This window comes from Thermobia domestica, chromosome 2 (genome assembly GCF_964235325.1).
Source record: "Thermobia domestica chromosome 2, izTheDome1.hap1.1, whole genome shotgun sequence".
Classification (NCBI taxonomy): Eukaryota; Metazoa; Arthropoda; class Insecta; order Zygentoma; family Lepismatidae; genus Thermobia; species Thermobia domestica.
The window spans coordinates 76,984,766-76,997,601 of NC_137455.1; the positions used below are offsets into that span (position 1 = coordinate 76,984,766).

Genomic DNA, 12,836 nt, shown 5'->3' on the forward strand with positions numbered 1-12,836 from the left:
CGATTAGAATCCACATGAGAGGTGATACGTGCCACGCTGCCTATCAGCCCGGAAATTACTTCATGACTACAGAACTTTTTATGATTAAGAATCCGACAACGGCAACAACTGTATATTCATACTTTACTTATTGAACATTTTTCCCCAGTCAAATAGGAAAGTGGAATTTGCATTTATTAGCATTAGTAATGAAGTTAAACACAAGCTCACTCCATCAACATAATGATATAAAGTCGTCCACCATGGCGCTACAAACCCAAAGTAATGGTTATACCAAACGCGCTGGCAGTGTGTGGTTATCCTCAGTCAACAAGCCCCGCCACAAAAATCAACATGATATCCAATGATCTGAAAGCAATTATGGTAATGGCCACAAGGTGACTAACGATATCAACTGAAAGCAATCTAAAGTCTTTAGCTTAATTTATTTAGAGTTCTTGTTCGCTTTCAAGTAGGCCTTATATCACTGCAATTTAACACCAGGATGATGCTATATACAGATCCAGAAACTTTTCCATTACTGCCAACTGTTACACTTTAACAGATTCATTTTCTGTGCGACCATTAACACGCTAACGACCAGTTTTTGAATTTTAGTGAATAACTTATATCAAAAATTTAGAATGTAAAGAAGAAATGCTATTAAATGAACTAGTAACTGTTTACAATCGTTCTCTTGTATGCTAGGAATCTGCATGCGCAGTTCATGACGTCATTAATTTCTGCACATGAAAAATCTTGAAAATAATATATTAGTTAATTTAATAGCACTTTGTATATATTAAATAGTCCATTTTTAAGAACCTTCACATTGCAACAACGACTACTAATAGTAATAAATGAGAAAAGTGGTTGCAGCGTAGGGAGATCCTTAATGCGAGTCTCCTCTCCTGACATTATTCAAGATCTTACTATCCCTTCTAGATGGTCCAGTAGGTGCCTTGAGATCCAGAGTTCGATTCCCGATGGAAAAGCATGGAAAGAACTAATTTAAAATACTGGTTTTCATGAATTGCTCTATTCTGTAGAGTAAAATCGTGACGAAACTGAGATTTCAATGGACACACTAGCGAAAGTTTCATTGGAATCGCTTTAGTAGTTTGGAAGCCATTAATGGCCAAACAAACATGAATGCACATGTAAGGCCTACTTGGGAAGAAAGGTTTTTATCTCAACCATTAAGTACTGTCATAGTACGGGAGTGAGGATTTCGAAAAGACTTGAACGATTTCAACCCATATCTTTTTTATTATTATTATTATTATTATTATTATTAATTTTGCAAATATGTACAATTTTACACAATAGCTGTCGAAGTTTTAGTGGTAAAAATTATACACTAACTCACAAATGCGCGATGTGAGCCTCCTTTGTTATCCTGCATATACTAATTAGGTATCAGTTTCATTATGTTTTCATCAACCACCAAGATAACCGAATTTAACCCCCTATGACTTCTTTCTGTGGAGACATGTCAAAGACATGCAAAAACCGCTTTTACCCTGATATCCGTGAAATGTAAGAGTACATTACTGCTGTTAATAAATACATGGTGAAACGGGTCTGGAAGGAATTGGATTACCGAATTGATGTATATAGGGTAACACAAAGAAGGCTCACATTGAGCATTTGGGAGTTACTGTAAATTATTGCAATTTTTACCACTAAATCTTCGACAGTTACAATACTTATGTGTCAAATGTTAAGACATTTACACAGGTAATAAAATATTATAAGGGGTTGAATTCGCACAGATTATTTTAAAACACGCTGTGTATATATATAATATTTACCTCGCATATTGGTTGTAATACCATCATTATAGGGCTTCGACTAAAGAGAAAGACAGGTGTAATCGCAGCGGGATTATGTTTCTTGGATGTATATACGCAGACGCTCTATTTATTGGTTTCATTTCAATTTTATATACTGCTATTATCAAAGAGAAGTTTTAAAAATCCTGTATATTATACAAGTTACGATAAAACTCTTATTACATCATGCTTATTTGCTCTCAAAATATTCAAAAAGTTATAGATGTAGTAGATCTATTAATCACACATTATGTTTTCAATAAATAATTAAATTTCGTCTTTCTTGCCATTAATTGTAGAGCTTCAACTCAGTTTGAGGGAGCTTAAGAGCTAGATGACGCTATTGTTCCCATTATGAAAACTGTGTTACTGCATTTTATAGATAAAAATGTTATCCTATTGCTTATTAACGGTATCTTGTGATCCTTGATCCGGAGACAGGAAATGAAGCTATGTTTATTATTTTGCAGGGAATAAAGCTTGCATATTCTGTTCTTTATTATTGTATTAGTAGTATTGAATTTAATTAATAAAAGCCTTAGTTTGTCATTGGCTGTAAACTTAACTTCTGCAAGACATTACTAGTTTTATTATTGCAGCTCTGTTATTCGTTCTAGATCAGTGGTTCACAACCTGGGACGCGACCACCTGAGAGATGTGAGAAGTGGAGGAACAGATTTTGCTGGAAATCAATGTAAATTGGTGACTATATTATTATTATTATTATTATTATTATTATTATTATTATTATTATTATTATTATTATTATTATTACTAAAGATTTGAGAATTGAATGCTGCATCTGAATTCGCAACAGAAGTCAGACCAGCGAACGGCAAGGAGAGCATGAAATTACTGCAAGATTCACGAAGGGGGAGCGTCAAATAGACAAGGTGGGTACCACTGTTGGACAAACCACTATCAAAATAATAATAATGTTAATTGGCCTTTGATGTCTCATATTATGACTATTAATGAGTGCAATTTAAGATCTGAATCAAAGATTCACTCAATGTCTCCACCTAATGTATATCACACTATTCGTTAATTGTTCATTAATGACTAAAAGAAGTTCTCTGCTTTATAGAAACACAATTACAATTATACAATATGAAAGATATTTAGAAGTTAGTTGGTTTCATTCTGACGAGTTTCTTTGGTGTGGGTGACCCAGGTTCGATTTCGTGTGAGAACTCATGTGGTTTCTATCCCGTTAAGCTGTAGATCCAGGTTTCATACAGCGTTGCTGCTGAACGGAACGCTAAACTATAATCATTAATTAGCAACTCATCAATTATTTATTTTACAATCTTTCAATAGTCTTTCTGGTGGCTTTGTTGAGTTCAGTTGATTTTTGTTCAGCGTCCATTTCAGCTGCGAGGCTATATGAGACGCAGACCTACTGATTAACGTGGAATCCGAACCACGAACTCTCGCCGGGAATCGAACCCGGTTCTCCAACGCCAAAGGCGCGTACGCTGGTAGCTTTGTCAAATATTGTCTAAAAATACTGTAAATATCTGTACGAAACCAAACTGCGAAATATTTACACAAATACAATTTAAGATCGGGGAACAATTCCATTTCATATGAGTTGATTTTGAATTTAACGTCCCTTTCAGCAGCGAGGCTACATGAGACGTGGACCTACTGATTAACGTGGAATCCGAACCACATAAGCTCCCACCAGGAATAGAACTCGGTTTCCCACGTATTTCATATAATGAAATCGATAATAATTGTGTCCCTCAGTACCCCATCCTATGTTTCAACCTATTTTACCTAGAATAATAAGAGTTTTGAAGATGTTATTTTCAGCTGAGAAACATAAAATGTATAATACTATTGTAGATTAATTGTGTATTTCACTAACAAGTACGCTCACGCTCATATTTTGAATTTTAGAGAACGACAATGAAGAACATCAATAATTTAGAAAGTGAGCCAGTTATTATCTGAAAATATTATATGAACTAATAATTGCTTTCAAGATCAATTATTAGGAAGGTGAGCCAGATAGTATCTAAAAATGTTATTACTTGAACTAATAACTGTTTTCAAGATCATCAATTATTAAGAAGGTGAGCCAGATAGTATCTGAAAATGTTCTTAGATGAACTAATAAGTGTTTTCAAGATCATCAATTATTAAGAAGGTGAGCCAGATAGTATCTAAAAATGTTATTACTTGAACTAATAATTGTTTTCAAGACCTTTCGTACAGATATAAATGTAGATAACTAACAGTTATGACGTCATAAATTGCGCACCCAAATTTTTACTATATTAGAAAAAAATTGGGAACATTTATTAATTTATTTAATACCACTTCATAGATACTACCTAGCTCACTATCGACATTTTTGATACTCTTTTTATTATCTTTTAGTTATTCACTAGATTTTCTTTTTTTAAAAAATGGGATTAGCTTAGGGAATAGCATTAAATAGTCCTACTCCATGTTTCTGAAGTTATTCATTAAAATGTTTATCATTTGCCCTGATTAAAATTCTAGAGCAAATACTGTACAGTGTATTCGATCGGAATTTGAGAAAATTCATTTTAGTTATGAAAGAAGATTAATGAGATACTACACTAATTTTAAACACGATAATGGGGTTTAACATTACTACTTACCAGAACGGACTTTGTTCAGATCCTTGAACTAAGGGTCTCCTAGGTGGGCTGCGAACTGCTCCAAATCTAAACATTGACATAATGATAAACAAGAATTCTTGTAGCACCGATGATGATAGTCTGCTGGAAATACGATCTCTCTTGCTTCTTTTTTCGATAGACGAAATATTATTCATTCACATTATTAATTGAATATTACAATTCGAAAAAAAAAATAGAAAATTTCTGAAGTCCCGTAATCTTGCGTTTTAATTATATTCGTCTTGATTTGTTGTGAATATTATAGAATGTTCTAGTATTGACTACTGATCACTGGGCCAATTAATTCCTTGATTCACACGCACGATTTAATAAAATTAGTAATTTTTTTCTTCTAAACGCGATATGTCCAATTAGGATAGGAACTAAGATTATAACCTAATTTTTAAAAGATTGGGGGTCAATTTTCCGTCGGGTTTTCTTGTAGATGTAATGTAATAGTTGTCTTCTCATCCCGGGGTGCTGGTTGATCCAGCAATGCTCCATCCTGGGGAATCGTCCATGCTGATCGTAGATAAAGCAACAATACTTTCTTCCGAATATCTCGTTGTTCACATGTTTGCAGCTATATGAGACAATTTCAACGACAAACACATAATAATACAAAACATGGTGTAACGCTTATTCTCTCTCCCCTCGCTTACGATGCTACAACAGGGATGCTGAAAATCCTTTGCATCTTGGAGAAGATCCGTGATCTGTAAAACTACGCATGGCAGATGCCCTGCAACTGCGCTCTCCGAACAATGTTTCAAGAAATTGATCCGACCTTTACGAGACGACTAGAAACGACGGCTACTGCGAATCAAAGCGGAACACTGGCAAAAGCAGGAAGAACGGACGTCGCTCGCTTCTTCACTTCACTCTGTAGCACACTGTCTCACTCTTGTTTTGAACTTCAAAAATTCTCCAATTTCCACTAGGATGTGATTACAACACGCACTTGCGCAGTCAAGATTTTTTAGGCCCGTGCTTTCCTTCGAAGTTGTAGCGGCAAAATACCCCTATGATTTATTTTTTTTTAATGTTTATAAAAATATATATACGTATATTTTTTTTGTCTAGGTATTATCACAACAGTTCCTTCATTGCACTCCCAAGATGTAACTTGTTTTTAATTAAAAAGTGCATAAATGACGCTTAACGCACTTGAGCCACTGCGTGATCTCAAACTAAGTTTAGATTACCAGCTGGGATCGAGCCAACTCTCCCCGCCGCAACGCTGAAACTACTACTACTGCATGCAGCGACATCAAAGAAGGAAGCATAGCGGGGCGAGGAGAGTGACAGGGGGACCATTCCAAATATATCCCACAATCATCTCCGACGAGTCCCTTGTGAGGAGGGCTTAATAATAACCGACGTCAATGGATGACAAAAAAGTTGTTCTCTCACGAAAGACAGTGTTTGATCCCGCATCCGCTCGAGTTCTATCTATATACATATATTTTATTAATGTAGGCGTATGAATGTCGGTGATGAAAATCCAAATTTCATTCAGTCAGGAGGATTCACAAAGTAGCAAAAGTACAGGCAGTTGATAAATAATTTAAAAAAAAATAAAAAATAAAAGTTACGGGCCACTGCACTATATTTTGTCCTTTCAATTTCTATAAATATTTTTTAAAATTAAATCATAGGAGTATATTTTTTTTTTTTCTGAAATGCAGACAAAATTACAGTATTAGGTGCTTTCGAAAACCTCTGCTCGAAGAAAACTCACCCCTAAGCTAAACTAATCCTTGTAGATTTTTTCATAAGAAGTGATGTCTTATATTAAGATTATTGTTTATAAAATACCATCAAAATCTCATGAGTTGTATTTGAGAAAATTGTAAAAACAAATTTTAAAAAGCACATGTCCACTGTCTCTTTTGGATATTTGCATGGAAGTGATTTACTCAACATTATACAATTCATAATAAAATATTTATTGATGAAATATGAACAAAATCGCCTGAGTCGTTTTCGAGAAAATAATCTGAAAAGAAACCTCATCCCCAAGAGTAAACTACCTCCTTGTCTATAATTTCGTAAGAAGTAATTTACGCAATATTATATAGTTATTAAATATAATAGAATTTGTGAAATATGAACAAAATATTTTGAGTTATATTTGAGAAAATTATTTGTAAATACTCACATTCAAGAGTATACTACGCCTCGTGAATTTTTTCGGGACAAATGAATGTATTCGATATTTCTGGTTATTAATGAAACATTTATTTACGAAATATGAACAAAAACCTGAGTCGTTCTTGAAAACTCGTCCGTCCCCCTCCCAAAAAAAAATCCGAAGAATAAGCTACTACTTCTTTTTTTCAAAATAAGTTGTACCACATAGTCAGGTCATTGATGAAATGTTTGTGGACCTGGGCGCAATAGTAGTCTGATCAACAATAATTTAAAAAATGAGAACAGTCTTCAAGTTTCTTATTCTCTCCTGAAAATTATGAGAGCTCGTAATTTTCAGAGCTTATATTTGACAGCTAATACAGCGAAACTCAACTTGCATGGCATGCTGCGTTGTTGATTTGTACTAGAAGTTATATATATATATATATATATATATATATATATATATATATATATATATATATATATATATATATATATATATATATATATAAAGAGAACATCATTAGAGTAGTTTTCGAGGAAATCACAATTTTTTCACCCTTCAGTTTTTTTTTGTTTTTTTTTCTTTCTTTTCACGATCACCACACACACCTTCTTCATCGTATCTCAAAAATTGTGGGATTCCACTTTCAAGTGAGATGTCCTTTTGAAGAAATGTTTCCCCAAAACCCTCTGAATAAACTGGTAAATTTATACATCACATGGGCGTCTCTGACATGTAAAAATTAAGAATGACGGTAGATCCCAACTAAATTTATATCAAAATCGTAAAGAGAAGCCACTTGAGCAAACTGGATTGAGTTTCTTCTTGCTTCCTCTACCAGTACAATTAATCTATACTACTACTAGCAGCGTTCACCCCGCTTCGCTGGGGTCACCCCGGAACGCAATAAACCTTGTTAATTAGATAATTTTTACTTTTTCGCTTTCAAGTGATATGATAAAAACCATAGTAGATTGCAGTAAATGTTAACATTATATCGCCTGTCATTTATGTTAACCCGCCCCGCTTCGCTGCGGTCACCCCAACCCGCCCCGCTTCGCTGCGGTCATCCCGGAACGCAATAAACTTTGTTACTTAGATAATTTTTACTTTTTCGCTTTCAAGTGATTTATAGCGCCTGTCAGTTATGTTAACCCGCCGAGTCACAGGGTCATGCGGGTTGCATATAAATACCTTTATTTTTATACCTATGATGAACTAATAACAAAGAATTTGTACGTATGGACACCTGAATGGTCAATTATCTCAAGACACTGGTAATTGAAAATTAAAGTGATATGATAAAAACCATCTAGGGTCCACATCCTAACAACCCCCCAAAAATGAAAGAAATCGGTTCAGCCGTATTAGCGTGATGAGCGAACAAAGGATTTTTTGTACGTATTCACACCTGATTGGTCAATTATCTCAAGACACTGGTAATTGAAAATTAAAGTGATATGATAAAAACCATCTAGGGTCCAAATCCTAACAACCCCCCAAAAATGAAAGAAATCGGTTCAGCCGTATTAGCGTGATGAGCGGACAAAGGATTTTGTGCGTTCTCTTTTATATATATAGATTATGTAAAAAGTAGAAGTGGGTTAATCATCATCCCCTGGGCCATACTACTACAAGTATTAATACAAAATGTGGACAGAATACTCCTTTTGTCACGAAGGTGAGGGATAAGGCAGAATTTATGAAAATACGCAATCTAAAGGAGTGAAGAGCATTTAAAAATTCCAAGAACAGTGTATCTTACGAATCCCTGACGTTAGAGATGAAACTTGGCATATGAACGCTTCATTAGGAATAAGAGAATAAGTGTTTCAGTATTTTCGACAATTCCGCTCGAAAAGGACAAAGAGGGACATTTATAAAATACTAAGATTTCCCTTAGTTTAATAAGAAAGTGTCGAATGGGTGGATTTGCTTAAGTTGGAGATCTGAAATTCAGTATATAGACTTTTAATTAAAACATGGAAATCTGCATTTCAGCGTTTCTGACAATGGCATTTCCTTTCTGATCAAAAGTTTTAACTTAACAATTACATCATGTAGAACTAGTCTTCAATACAGTTCATACCAAAAATCTCAGGAAAATATTTCTTACAAGTGTTAGTTACGGAGATAAAAAGTTTCAAACAACACAAAAATGCGCTGCTTACGCCACGGCAACAAACAACTGTTTGGGCGTGACGTAACGTAATGGGTCCCCTCTCTGAGCCATACGGAAAGCTTCAAGAAATGCTTTTCTATTGCAGTTTTGTTAGTAAATTACAAACAAATTTAGTAGAATAGTGAAAGGAAGATGACAATATAAGTAAAATACTAACTGCATATAAAAATAGCGTGTTAATAAGACCTATCCTCCTTGCTAATTAGACCTATTCTCTTACTTTAAAGTTCACTAATGTCATCTGCAATATTCTATCCTTAACATTCATTTTAGATGTACTGTGTGTCAGTAGGGTTATCTTATTATTGTGTTAGACCAGAAACATTATAAGGCTAACTGCTACATTAATTCAAATTAAAACAAATCACGCGCAAATTGAGAATATCTACATCACCATATCGTAGTTACAAATACAGACTTTCTTTATTTTCGAAACTTGGCTCCTAGTGCTTTAAAGGTTCATGTTCTATTGCGGCCTATACATTTCTCCCACTCCACACTGAAAATTTGGAGGCATTCATATAAATGTTACTAATTTCTATCTATTACACTATGGCTACAAATATAACACTTTCTGCACCAAAAAGTTCCTGAATGTCTTTACAAAAATTCGTATCCTACTACATTCTTTACACTGGTTCTATCACTTAATGCACATATTAGCAATTGGTCACTACACACCATTGCCATAACTATTCTTATCTTAATACTGTAAGAACTCGTATTATATATAGTATCTTTACTCTTTTACTGTATTTCCACAAGGAAAATCCTTTCGTGGTCACCGTGGTTGTTTGGACCTGAAGAAAGATATAGAAAATAGAGGCAGACTAGTACTATAGATGGTTAGATTGCCGAAAACACATTATGAATAAGAGCAGTGCTCGAAAATGTTTCTTCTGACCTATGCGCCAATTCTCAAAACTAGGCACGATAAAAAATACAATTACATATGTTATTACCTTGAACCTTTTTCTTTTCAACAATCTCACACGAAATAGTGAACTGAGCATACGAACATATTTATAATTTTTCCTGAGCTCTGAATCTGAGTAATATTTAGTATAAAGTAGTACATTTGCAAAAGATTAGGTCATGAGAGTATTGTGTTTTGTGCGTTTTCTGGGGTTCACGAGGGAAAAAAATAGCATAAAAGCACATGTTTGAAGAGTTTAGCGCTTTGTTTAAATAGAATAGCACATATCACGAACGTTCGTACTCATTCAGTAACCAGGGTACACGATGGATCAGTGATGGAACGATCGCCTCTAATGTGAGGAGCCCCTACTCGATCCCAGGACATATGAGTTTGTGGTGAATAACATCGTGGTGTCCGTGGGTTTTCTCGCGATTCTGGAGTTTCCTCCCACATAACCATTTCACCAATTAATTTACAATCATTCACTTTTATTAACCATCCATCTCTCTTAGCTTATATGGTATAAAGTGGGACGTGAAACTAGAAATTGCATTTCATTTCGTTCAGTAATCATCCAACTGAAAGCAGCCCGTGTCACACACACGTTTTCTGACCCATCACACAAGAGTATGTTGCATTAGGATTTGCACTCATATAACATGTAGTATTGATGCGTCGTGACTGGAATGAGACAAACTATCGGAGAAACTGTGCTCCAATGTGAATTGATTACCAATCGGAAAAGCACAATTATATTTGTTGTATGAACAAACGGAACTTTCGTTATTCGTCTACGACTAATGCACAAAGTAGGCATGAGTAACGTTGGCCACGGTCGCTCAGTAGCACACCCTTACTTCTGGTGCGAGAAGTACCTCGTTTGATCTTAGGTCAAGTGAGATTGTGGTGAATAATATCGATTCCGTACGTTTTCTTGAGGTATTCCTATTTGTTCCCAACATTTTCATTCCAATCTTTTTTTTTTTTTTTCATAAGCACTCACTTTTAACAATCATTCGTCTCGTTTAGCTTATAAGGCATATTCGTGGAACGAAAAACAAAACCTCGCACCGTAGTAGACTTAAAATCCGGGTCATTGGTCCTTTTTAAGTAGCGTCTTAATACAGGGTGGTGAAACGAAATCAAGAAGCATTACTACGGAGTAACGTACAAAAGACTTGCCCAAAATAAAGGCTATATAAAATAGTCAAAGACCCTCATTCAGTAATGGATTGATTATAATTGCTGATATATACATATATTTCACTATATAATATATCGTCGCATCAGAACCAGAAGAACGTAACTCCAAAAATGCGGTTTTCGTGTTCTTGTTTGGACATCATTTTGGAAGCCACACTTGGTGTAAATGGAACGTAACGCCATCTGCATTCCCTGTCGATCGTCTGTTGTAATGTAGCAAAATTACCATCTTATTAAAATCACATTTTTCTAGGAAAATAATAGTTTTGGCCTCTCGCTTGTAACCTACAAAAATGGAGTTACGTTCTTCTGGTTCTCATGTGACGATATGGAAAACGATCTACGTTCACCATATATGCAGATCGCTACATTTCGATCTGTGCAACTTTCTACCACCACAATTCCGAAGACGTCTGATTTTGTTTGTACGCCAAGAGTGGTTCTAACATGATAGGCACCATGCTAATGCCATAGCTGGGGATTCAGTTATACAGGGTGCGGCACGTAAAACCGGCCCGTCGTAATATTCTGGTATATTGTGTTTTTGGCAACACTTAAATAATCTACCTTCCTACCAAGAGATGTCGGGTCGACTTACGTGACCTGCAGCACTCACGTGCAGCCGCAGCCAGTGAAACTTGTCGAAACCAGTTGAGAAAAAGGCCTCGTTGTGTTAAGCCGGGTGAGTGTCAGTGTGTGATAATGCCGTATTCGATACCCGAGCGTGTTGCCATTGTTGAAGGGTTCATTCTCACTGGATCTTTTGTGAAAACAAAGAATTTGTTTCGGGAGAAATTTCCAGGACGTTCTGTGCCAGCAAAAAGCACCATTCAGGAATTGATTGAAAAATGGCGGCGTACAGGATCGGTTCAAAATGCTCCCAGGAACAGACGTTTACATAGAGAAACTACGAAAAGTTGCCACTTGAAGGAAGTGACCCGTAATGAAATCAAAAGCCATGCATCCAGCAATGGTTCAGCGAGCTATATAAAACAATTCCCACAACTATTTTTTTTTTCGTACTCGTAGTTTTTATCTGATGGACTTTATATTACTTATGCTACTGTACCCCTGCGAAGATAGATAAAGTAAGGACATTCTTGATGGTTTGCGCTACTTTTCCTCTCAAAACCTCGCAATGTTAGGGTACACCAGTTGAAAAACCATACTCTGCAACTCATGGGCTTTTTAATCCTTTTGGGATTTCCACTTTTTTACGTAAATTTTAAACTTTCAGTCAAAGAGCTACTGTTTCCTTACTATTTATCGTAGGATCACTGTTCATACCTCGTTTTTTTCCCCTCAGAATAGAGCATCCTTTCCAACGGTACCACTCGCTTGTCCGCATTATACACCAGAAATGGGAAAGTCGGGGAAACCCGGAGTTTATTCGATTTTTTTTTAATTTTTGCGCCCCTCTGGCTCAGGCCCAGGTTTACGTAGAGATCTCAGAAAAAAAAATACCCAAAGGTGTACACAATCCGTATGAAAATTTCAATCTGATATCTCGAAAACTAAGGGCGTGAAAAAAGTTTGAAATTTGACTTAAGAAAGAAAAATGTCATGCTCTTCTGTCTCCACTTGGCGCCGCCAAGTTCACCATCCGGTTCCAAACCGCATCTGGAGTGTTCTTTGGTCCATGCTTGATTTGATCAATTAAAAGAAAGAAAGAAAGAAAGAAAAGAAAAAGAAAGAAAAAGAAAAACGGGTTCAATACAGTTATATGAGCTTAATAAGCGTTTAAATACAACACTACTCCATGGTGCAAATTGGTACCAAAATCCCAAAAGGAACTATTATACCTTGTATCAAATTAAAAGTACGGAACTGAAGAACAAAATACGGAACTGGAAAAAACGACTAAATGGGCATATTTTGTTGCCCTTGCATATTGCATGAAGAAACAGCACATCGTCCTATG

The 12,836-nt window shown here is 35.5% G+C and overlaps 1 protein-coding gene across 4 annotated transcripts in view; it reads right to left on the bottom strand.

The window, feature by feature from the left end:
* LOC145672908 (uncharacterized) overlaps positions 1-12,836 on the bottom strand; it is a 196,141-nt gene that overhangs the window by 163,382 nt on the left and 19,923 nt on the right. For 3 of the 4 annotated variants that reach the window (XM_081742131.1, XM_081742121.1, XM_081742114.1), the window contains exon 1: positions 4,451-5,716. The exons of the other annotated variant lie outside the window; for it this stretch is intronic. In XM_081742131.1, the coding sequence (XP_081598257.1) occupies positions 4,451-4,626 (176 nt within the window). In that variant the 5' untranslated portion in view covers positions 4,627-5,716. Of the gene's footprint in view, positions 1-4,450; positions 5,717-12,836 lie in introns of those variants that run through there. 4 annotated transcript variants of the gene reach the window in all.